Source organism: Paramormyrops kingsleyae, chromosome 22 (assembly GCF_048594095.1).
Source record: "Paramormyrops kingsleyae isolate MSU_618 chromosome 22, PKINGS_0.4, whole genome shotgun sequence".
Lineage (NCBI taxonomy): Eukaryota > Metazoa > Chordata > Actinopteri > Osteoglossiformes > Mormyridae > Paramormyrops > Paramormyrops kingsleyae.
Genome location: NC_132818.1, coordinates 6,254,170 through 6,264,493, shown reverse-complemented (window position 1 = coordinate 6,264,493; position 10,324 = coordinate 6,254,170). Strand labels below are relative to the sequence as shown.

Here is a 10,324-nt window from a genome sequence, read left to right as displayed (position 1 = left end):
CCCGGCAATAACCTAGTGGGGCGCTTTAAGATTTTACACGCATCGGCCATACGGTGGCGGTACCGATCGGGGCCTTTTCACATGATGCAGGGGCAGTAGAGAGAGCGATAGTGAGAGGAGGAGGAGGAGGGAGGCTGCTGCTCCTCCACTGTGTCGAAGATGGCGGTGTCTGTGTTTTCCAACGTGCGGCTCCTGTCGATCGGAGACGCCAACGGGGACATCCAGCGGCACTCGGAGAACCAACCGCTGCGGCTGGAGGTGAAAACCACGCAGGACGCCGCCATGATCAGCCTGAATAACAGTGAGTGTTTGCCGGGGCCGCACTTTGCGTCTTACCGCGGCTACAGGCGGACAGACGGGGCTCCGGGGAAATTCGCGTGCGGCGATGAGCCGTAGGTAGATTGATCATTCTCCTCTGGAGGATGGTTAATATGGAATAAATCAGCGCTCACATGCTTGTGTAGGACGAAACGGTAGCTTTATTTCCTCTAGATCTTTTATGGGAAGCTGTAAATCGTCCCACGAAGGAAAGACGAGTCTTACCGCCGCGCATGCTTTACTTGGGCTGAGCTTTGATACACACCTATGTTGCTTAACTCGCTGGTTCACTGTGTCGGCAATTAAAATGAAAGTAGCGCTACTGATATCTGGTAGTTCAAAAATAGTAACAATGCTGGTTTGCAGTCAGCGCTTGCAGACTTTGGAAGCCGGCTATTCACACGTTTGCTCCTTCCGAGAGTGACGTTTCTCCTGCGTAAATCTGTAACACAAAGTTTAACTCTGTTGCCGATTGATCATTGGGTATTGGCACAAAGTGCAAAGCGAGTGCCCGATAAATAGCCTTAATACACTTTATTTAGCGTGCTACAGATTAACTTCGTGCTTCATCAGGTGTGGCCACCCACTTCACGCGGACCGCAACTGGATCCCAGTATAAATTAGGCAACGCTGCGTATGTCGCTCTGCTGCTAATGTTTAATAAATGGCTTTTATCTGACATACAGGGGGACATATGCCGAGATGCGCACCTTTTGCTGCGCTCGGTGCGGGTGTAAGTTGTAAATCCCGCTTATCCCGGTGAACAATAGGTGCCCCCCCCCGCCGCCCTTCGCCAGCCGCCGCTTTCTGCGGAGTCCATTGTCGCTGGGGTGAAAACGAGAACAAGAGGGCCGGGGTTATAGATGAAACTCCGAAGAGCCATGTGCTGCAGAGCCTTAATTTAAGGGACTGTATCGGTGACTGAGACCGTAGCGGGGGGCGGACCACAGGCCGGCCGGCTACCTGGAGTTCCGCGCAGCCTTTGCGCCTGATGGGTGCGGGGCCGGTCCTGGTTAAATGTTACCATACCACATATACTACACACATACCACACTGCTGATCTCCAGCAAAGATCGCAGCAGGAACTGCTTTCATACGCCCCCGTACCGAATATATCACGAACTGACGTTGCTGCGTCGAGATTAATAAAATACTTGGGGCGTGTGTGGAGCAAATAGGATGAATATCTGCGCGGGTCATGCCGACCTCGCAGGCTTTTTCAGTTATACTAGACCTTCATAATTTCCAGCAGGTTCGGCATGCCAGTCATAAGGTTTCTGGGACAGATCTGGTAGCCGATGTTCTGTGGTTTAGTACATTAACATACTGCAGGTTGTTGGTGTAGGAAGTGTAGTTTATGATCATCCTGAACAATGCCACCTTTCCTGGGACTATCAGTACTATCTTCTGCACTTCTCTGTCAGCTTTGGATCGTTTTTTTTTTTTGTAGTGAAGTTCGCTTCCCGGTCGATAGAGAGCTACTTGCTGCCCAGAATCACAGCTGGATTTAATGGACTGAGCTCTATTCTGCAACATGGGTGACAGTTATGCTCAGGAGAGCTGGCCGTGTCTGTGGGATTGGATCCTGTTCAGTTTTAACACAGATGAACCATATCTTAATTACAGTATACGCTGGAAAGCCCTCGTCCAGTACCAGGCCTTATTTGATGGTGATAAGTAATTTCACTCTTCTTTAACTCTCCGTTTGTTAATTTAATTTGCAGTTTCCTGGGACTTGAACCCAGAAAGTTCGGGTTACAAATTGACATCCTTTATCACTGTGCCGCTGCTTCCCAAGCAGGAATCTTCTGGGCAGTTTGCTTGCTTCTTGACACCAAATGGGCTTGCACACATTCTGCCGTTGGCTCCTGTCCCTGGAGGGAGCCAGTGATATTCCCCGAGTGTGTGTGTGCTCTCTTCCAGATTTTGAGTGGGAGATGCACTGATATATCTGCCTGACTGTGCCAGAGCCACATGAAGGCATTTTAAATTTGCGTTGTTGATGTTACCCTTTGGGCTGCAGTACTATTCGGGTGACCGCCCTGTTCTCAACGAGGTTCCTGTCGCTGAGGGTCCCAGCTGGCCACCTTGTTGCAGATTTCCGAGTCGTGCGGGCAAAACCGCGGGTAAACCACACGAAACGACTCAGATCCAGCTTTTTTTGTTGTTCCCTTCGTTTGTATTCATGTCTAGCGGTTCATTTGACTGCTGGATTGTACCTCTCGGCAATCGACAAACGGCGTGACAGTCAGGAATCTGGGTCTTTATCTGTGAACGAAACATCTGGGTGTCTGTGAGTGACAGAGGTGTCTCTCACTGTCTTCAGCAGAGGAGACGTGCGTGTTTAAGTGCTCGGTGTCCCGGGAGACAGAGTGCAGCCGCGTGGGCAAGCAGTCCTTCATCGTCACGCTGGGATGTAACAGCGTCCTGCTGCAGTTTGCCACAGTCACAGGTATGTCCTCCGCGTTCCCATTCAACTAGGAAGTCGGAATTTCAGCCCGATTGCCCCATGAAGTCGGGGTTCTGACTCAGAAAGTTGCAGGAACCTCTGCAACCCAGACCTTGGAATTCAAGATGGCTGCGCCCTTTATCAACAGAAGTGCAAGCTGTAGTGTTATATACTGTTCATTAGCACTTGTGTCTTATTTGGGGCTCATTAAATCAGTCATACACACAGTACTGTCCAACTGCTATCTGTGGACATGTTGCCATGGATTTTCTATATGCAAAATACCATGAAATGCATTGTTATCAACTGGCATTGTAATGTACCTGGCTAGAACTGGTATTGGTAAATGGCTTTCTGGCTTGTACTGGATCGCGGTTAACTCGGGTGTGACATCATTCCCAGCTCTGACTTCCAACCTCTGAGGTAAATGGACCACAGCATTAATACCTTGGACACACATCCTGCTTTCTGTTTGCCTGCCTCTCTGTCTCCGTACCCTGTCCTCCACCCTCTGTGACAGTTTCCCTCAGTGCTTTCCTGTCTCTCCGTCCATCCTCCATTCCATCTCATTGTCTCTCTCAGTCCCGGTCGATCCATTATGGGTAACAGACACTTGTTCTGTGCAGATTTCTCATCCTTCTACAACATTCTCAAGAACTGCCGGGGACACAATGTGGAGCGTTCTGTGTTCAGTGAAAGGACGGAGGAGTCGTCTGCCGTGCAGTACTTCCAGGTACGTCATCAGCGTGGTCGTCACAGTTCCTACTGATGCATACGTCCTCGAGCCTCGATTAACAAGAATAAAAATTCTCTTCTCTTCCAATCTCTCCCCCCCTTTCTCCCTCCTCTCTCCCCCTCTCTCTTTCTCCCCTATCCCCCTCTCTCTTTCTCCCCTATCCCCCTCTCTCTCTCCCTCCCCTATCCCGCTCTCTCTCTCTCTCTTTCTCCCCTATCCCGCTCTCTCTCCCTCTTTCTCCCCTATCCCGCTCTCTCTCTCCGTCTTTCTCCCCTATCCCGCACTCTCTCTTCCTCTTTCTCCCCTATCCCGCACTCTCTCTCTCTCTTTCTCCCCTATCCCGCACTCTCTCTCTCTCTTTCTCCCCTATCCCGCACTCTCTCTCTCTCTTTCTCCCCTATCCCGCTCTCTCTCTCTCTCTTTCTCCCCTATCCCGCTCTCTCTCTCCCTCTTTCTCCCCTATCCCGCTCTCTCTCTCCCTCTTTCTCCCCTATCCCGCTCTCTCTCTCCCTCTTTCTCCCCTATCCCGCTCTCTCTCTCCCTCTTTCTCCCCTATCCCGCTCTCTCTCTCCCTCTTTCTCCCCTATCCCGCACTCTCTCTCCCTCTTTCTCCCCTATCCCGCACTCTCTCTCCCTCTTTCTCCCCTATCCCGCACTCTCTCCCTCTTTCTCCCCTATCCCGCTCTCTCTCTCCCTCTTTCTCCCCTATCCTGCTCTGTCCCTCTCTTTCTCCCCTATCCTGCTCTCTTTCTCCCCTCTCCCGCTCTCTCTCCCTCTTTCTCCCCTATCCCGCTCTCTCTCCCTCTTTCTCCCCTATCCCGCTCTCTCTCCCTCTTTCCCCCCTATCCCGCTCTCTCTCCCTCTTTCCCCCCTATCCCGCTCTCTCTCCCTCTTTCTCCCCTATCCCGCTCTCTCTCCCTCTTTCCCCCCTATCCCGCTCTCTCTCCCTCTTTCCTCCGTATCCCGCTCTCTCTCGCCCTCTTTCCTCCGTATCCCGCTCTCTCTCGCTCTCTTTCTCCCCTATCCCGCTCTCTTTCTCCCCTATCCCGCTCTCTCTCCCTCTTTCTCCCCTATCCCGCTCTCTTTCTCCCCTATCCCGCTCTCTCTCCCTCTCTTTCTCCCCTATCCCGCTCTCTCTCCCTCTTTCCCCCCTATCCCGCTCTCTCTCCCTCTTTCCTCCGTATCCCGCTCTCTCTCGCTCTCTTTCTCCCCTATCTCGCTCTCTTTCTCCCCTATCCCGCTCTCTCTCCCTCTCTTTCTCCCCTATCCCGCTCTCTCTCCCTCTTTCTCCCCTATCCCGCTCTCTCTCCCTCTTTCCCCCCTATCCCGCTCTCTCTCCCTCTTTCCTCCGTATCCCGCTCTCTCTCCCTCTTTCCTCCGTATCCCGCTCTCTCTCGCTCTTTCTCCCCTATCCCGCTCTCTCTCGCTCTCTTTCTCCCCTATCTCCCTCTCTTTCTCCCCTATCCCGCTCTCTCTCGCTCTCTTTCTCCCCTATCTCCCTCTCTTTCTCCCCTATCCCGCTCTCTCTCCCTCTCTTTCCCCCCTATCCCGCTCTCTCTCCCTCTTTCCTCCGTATCCCGCTCTCTCTCACTCTCTTTCTCCCCTATCCCGCTCTCTCTCGCTCTCTTTCTCCCCTATCTCCCTCTCTTTCTCCCCTATCCCGCTCTCTCTCCCTCTCTTTCTCCCCTATCCCGCTCTCTCTCCCTCTCTTTCTCCCCTATCTCGCTCTCTCCCCTACCCCCCCCCCCCCTCTGCCTGTGCAGTTCTACGGCTACCTCTCTCAGCAGCAGAACATGATGCAGGATTATATTCGGACTGGAACATATCAGCGTGCAATCCTTCAGAACCACACTGACTTCAAGGATAAGGTACCGGCACGGGTTTGGGTCGCATCCATGTCCCATCGGACATCTGCAGCGTCTGCATGATGTTTGAAAGGCCTCGTCTGATACTTAGCACATCAGGAAGGAACAGGCTGCCTCTAGTGGCGTGGACTGGATCTACAGCCACTGAGCTGCTGGCTGCCTCCTTCATCTGACCCCTGACCCAGAAAAAATAATCACATTTACTGAACAACATGTACAAGTACTAAACAATCTGAGCAAGTCTTCTAGCGAGCAGACATATCAGGCTGCTTCTGTCTTGCTTGGGGGTGAATGCATTTCTCCTCTTGCCCCCGCTGCCTTCTTCCAGGTGGTGCTGGACGTGGGCTGCGGCTCTGGGATTCTCTCGTTCTTCGCTGCTCAGGCTGGGGCCCGGAAGGTCTACGCCGTGGAGGCCAGCACCATGGCGCAGCACGCGGAGGTTGGCGCGCACAAGCACACACACGCACACTCACCCCCTGCCGTCGGCGATGGCCGGGCTGACTCCGCCCCCCCTTCCACCCAGGTGCTGGTGAACAGTAATGGGCTAGCAGACCGGGTGGTGGTGATCCCGGGCAAGGTGGAGGAGGTGGCCCTGCCCGAGCAGGTGGACATCATCATCTCAGAGCCTATGGGCTACATGCTCTTCAACGAGAGGATGCTGGAGAGCTACCTGCACGCCAAGAAGTTCCTCAAGCCCAATGGTAGCGTACAGCAGCGACTGAGGCCTGGTCCTCACACTGTCCTTGCTGACACTGGCACCTCCAGAGATGCCTGGGCTGATAGTATAGTTGGTTCAGCCATTATCTCTGTGCTGAATGTCAGTCCTGTCTACTGACATTATAGAAAGTCTCTGATGGAACGGTGAGCTTCAAAATGTGCTTGAACAAACCCCCCCCCCATGCAGGTAATCTGTTTCCCACCATCGGTGATGTGCACCTGGCCCCCTTCACAGATGAGCAGCTATACATGGAGCAGTTCACCAAGGCCAATTTCTGGTGAGAGCCTGGGAGGGGGGCGGTCGCATGGAGGGAGAGGAGGATGTTGTGAGTTTGGGTGGAGATGGGGCTTCCTGAGCCTGCCTGCTGGGGTCTGATGTCCTGCTGGGTTGGTGGCTTTTTGAATTAACACATTTGGGTGACCTGGAGCCGCATGTATGGGGACTTGTTGTCCAAATGACACGACAGGAAGCGCTGAGCCCAACTGAACCCCAAAGAACTCTGGGAGCTTTTCATGACCAAGCTGTAGGACCCCTGGTACTCCCCCGTAGAGTGTGATAATTTAAAACATTGAAGGATGCACGACTTACGATTGAAGAGGAATCCCCATAGAGTTGTGAATTTCAGCGACGTACAAATCCTACCCTCGATTCCCCTACTGAATTGGGATATGAGTTGTTATAGGAGGCCATCTGATCTGATTAGGGTGGGGGAGATGGACGCAGGAGGACCGCGGCTATGTGCTAGGAGCGGGCTAGCCCTCACAAAATCTACTGCTTAAGGGCTGCTGCTTCTCTGCACTTAGTGCTCGTGTTCTGTGGCTGCTGCTGTTTGATTGGTGATGGGGGTGGGCAGTTCGCTCAGCCGAAGCTGCTGATTGGTTAACCTTTCTGCCTGTCAGGTATCAGCCGTCTTTCCACGGTGTGGATCTCTCAGCCCTGCGAGGTGCAGCTGTGGATGAGTACTTCCGGCAGCCAATCGTGGTACGAGCCTGCGTGATTGGGGCGGGGCTTGAGCTTTATGCTGTCATGTCAGTCATGGAGTTATTTATGATGCCCCCAGCCATCTTGTAATGTTTGTCCACTCTCACCTATTCACTTCTGCCCCCCTCCCCCCCCCCCCAGGACACCTTTGACATTCGGATCCTTATGGCCAAGTCTGTAAAGTACACCGTCAATTTCCTGGAGGCCAAGGAGGATGACCTGTACAGGTCTGTATCAGGAGGCTTGGGTCTCGACTTCATCACTTTATAAGGATACTCTGCAGTAGTAAATGAAGAAACACTTGTGATTTTCAGTGTGTTTATTGATTTGATAAAGGTTTCGGGTCTAGCACTCAGCTATTCCTTTTGTGTGCCCCCCCCCCCCCCCCAGGATAGAGATCCCGTTCAAGTTTCATATGGTCAGTTCTGGCCTAGTGCACGGACTCGCCTTTTGGTTCGACGTGGCTTTCATTGGCTCAGTGTAAGTCCTTAAACATGTAAAAAGATTAAACTGTAAATTGCATAGCATTTAGCATAGCATTTAGCAAAACATTTAACATCTCATTCCGACTCCTCTGATCCTCACCCCAGTATGACCGTCTGGCTGTCCACGGCCCCCACGGAGCCGCTCACCCACTGGTACCAGGTGCGCTGCCTGCTTCAGTCTCCCCTTTTCGCCAAAGCTGGGGATACCATGTCAGGGACGGCTCTGCTGATCGCTAACAAGAGGTAACGCTCTAATCCAGAGGTCGCCTCCGTGGCCGTGATTGTAGCCTGTGCCAAACCCCCTCCCTGTCCTCACAGGCAGAGCTATGACATTAGCATCGTAGCACAAGTAGACCAGACAGGCTCCAAGTCCAGCAACCTCCTGGATCTGAAGAACCCATTTTTTAGGTGAGTCTCCGCTCTATCACACTGCTGCCTCGCAGCTTTGCCTTCCAGGTAAACACCACCTTCCATCTTCCGTGTGTTCATCAGGTACACAGGCAGTACGCCCACCCCTCCCCCCGGGTCACACTACACCTCTCCTTCTGAGTCAATGTGGAACTCTGGTACTGCTTATAATATGGGCCAAGGAATTGCATCATCAGGTATGTGGGGAACACGTGTGTACTCACGCAGCAATCTCGTGCAAAGCATGGTGAGCACCATCATTGTGAAAAGGTTGCAAGCTTTGTGATACAGATCAGATTCTCTGTCGCTAGTAGCCATGAATCTGCTGCAACATTTAAGTCATCCATCCATAATTTTGTCACATACCTTACCGTTGCATCTCCCACCGTTATGTCTGAACTTGTCAGCTAATTAACAATCCAAGGTTGAGTCACTGGCTTTCCTGCCCCCCCTCCCCAAACTCAGGGATGCCCACGGCCTATGACCTCAGCACAGTAATTGGGAGCAGCCCCTCCGTGTCCCACAACAACCTCATCCCCCTTGGTACGTATGGAAGCGCCACCTGCAGGCCGTACTAGAGAAGAGCAGGCTTCTTTTAATGCAGCTTAACAGCAGTTAGCTCTCCACGTATTAACGGAGGTGTGAATGTGTCATTGTATCATGATGTAGTATCGTGCGTGTCTGAATACACTGACGCCCCTCCCTGCCCTGTCCTCTCGTGCAGTGAACACGGGCGTAGTGAACCATACTCACTCCAGGACAGGCTCCATCATGAGCACGGGCGTCGTCCAGGGTGAGCATTCCTTCCTGTAGGTGGCGCACTCCCGACGCTGGGCTGTCCTCGGCCACCAGTTTGCCGGTGTTTTCCCCGGGGTCTTGAGGCCTGGTGAGTATGGCATCACATGCAGCTCTCTCTGTTCCTGTATCCACAGGGACATCTACAGGACAGATCGGGCCCAGCAGCAGCAGCAGCCCCTACTACCCCATTAACAGCCAGTTCACCATGGGCGGCCCCGCTATCTCCATGGCATCCCCCATGCTGATTCCTAGCAACACCATGCACTACGGCAGCTAAGATTTCCGGCCTTTACGGCACAGGTCACCCCCCACCCCAAATGACTGCTGCCTGAGCAATACAGAAAACCAACTGCCCCCCCTGCGTTTCCCCCCCAATCCGTCCACATGTCTGTCTGTGATTTATAACCTCCAAAGCAGCAGAGCAGGGTCCCCCACGGTCCGTTCACACACCGTTAGTCGCACAGCCTACAAACAGTATATTTTTACAGCTTCACATACACACATGTAGAATCAGCTTGCCACTCCGGTCTTCCACGTCCTCTGTGCCCCGCTCTGTGTACGCTGACCTCTGAATCCCCGCCGCGCCATCGCTGAGCAAAGAGGACGCCCCCGTCCTTCCCCATGCGGGAATTCCCAGGGACACGGACATCTGGGTGGATCCTCGGCTAGCCAGCTGGCCTGTACGCTAAATGCTAAATCGCTACGTCGCGCTTGCAGTCAACGGAACAGACTGAAGGTCACAGTAAAGGTCAGCTTCAGACTACATAACATTGCGTCGGTGGTGGGGGAGGGGAGCTGGATGATTTGGGCCGCAGGAGCTGGCTGGCGGCCCGGATGACAGAACTGCAGTCACGTGAATCATTTGGTGTGGCACCATGAACCTGGGCCCCAACTTTTGTGCCACAATGTTTTGGACGGATAGTGGTGTGTGGACTGGGGGGTGTATGTTCCCTTGCATCTTAACCCCCTCTGTCCCCTTCCTCAGTGACCCGACCCCCCCCCCCCCCCCTTGGGAAATCAGTGTTGCCCAGAGTGAACAGACAAAGACTTGAAACGAAATCTGTATGTTGCTTCCGGTCAGACACATTTATCTTGATTTCATCTTGCCGAAAGAACATGTCTGCTAGTTTGTAGTTTTTTTTCACAAAAAAAATAAAAATAAATGAATTTAAAAAAAAAAAAAAGGAGCAAATGAAATGGGGAAGAAGAGCCCTGCTGTCTGTCTGAGCCCTGACCTCCTTTCCTGTGGGCAGGTATCCACAGCAGAACTGCCACTCCAACCACAAGTGTGTCTCACCACAGCTGCCCCTCCCACAAGTGTGTGCGTGTGGGGTCCTTGTGTTTTGGTGCACTGTTGACTACAAACACCCACTACACTAAAGTAAATAGCCACATTCCTTTAGCAGTTTCTGAAGCACTGTTCTGCTAACCAGCTAGCTGGCTACGATCCTCTGCCTCTACTCACAAGCTCTTTATTTAGCTTTTAAACATCTTGTGGGAGGGGTGGCAGGAATGGCAAACCCTGAGTGTTTGAGATTGTGTCCCTGTGGGACGTGACAGTCCTCT

General features: G+C 52.8%; 1 protein-coding gene across 3 annotated transcripts; it reads left to right on the top strand.

The window, feature by feature from the left end:
* Positions 1-46: 46 nt before the first annotated feature.
* On the top strand, positions 47-10,160 carry carm1 (coactivator-associated arginine methyltransferase 1). Of its 3 annotated transcripts, none has more exons than XM_023810671.2 (16): positions 47-301; positions 2,648-2,770; positions 3,394-3,500; positions 5,267-5,371; positions 5,697-5,807; positions 5,892-6,069; positions 6,273-6,363; positions 6,986-7,067; positions 7,209-7,294; positions 7,458-7,547; positions 7,658-7,795; positions 7,871-7,960; positions 8,045-8,157; positions 8,426-8,503; positions 8,685-8,753; positions 8,893-10,160. In XM_023810671.2, the coding sequence occupies exons 1-16, from the start codon at positions 160-162 to the stop codon at positions 9,033-9,035; spliced, it is 1,746 nt and encodes a 581-aa protein (XP_023666439.1). In that variant the 5' UTR covers positions 47-159; the 3' UTR covers positions 9,036-10,160. The 3 variants fall into 3 exon arrangements, with proteins under 3 accessions (XP_023666439.1, XP_023666438.1, XP_023666440.1); XM_023810670.2 differs by having other exon boundaries at positions 48-301; positions 2,645-2,770; XM_023810672.2 differs by lacking the exon at positions 47-301 and adding an exon at positions 356-392.
* The last annotated feature ends 164 nt before the right edge of the window (positions 10,161-10,324 follow it).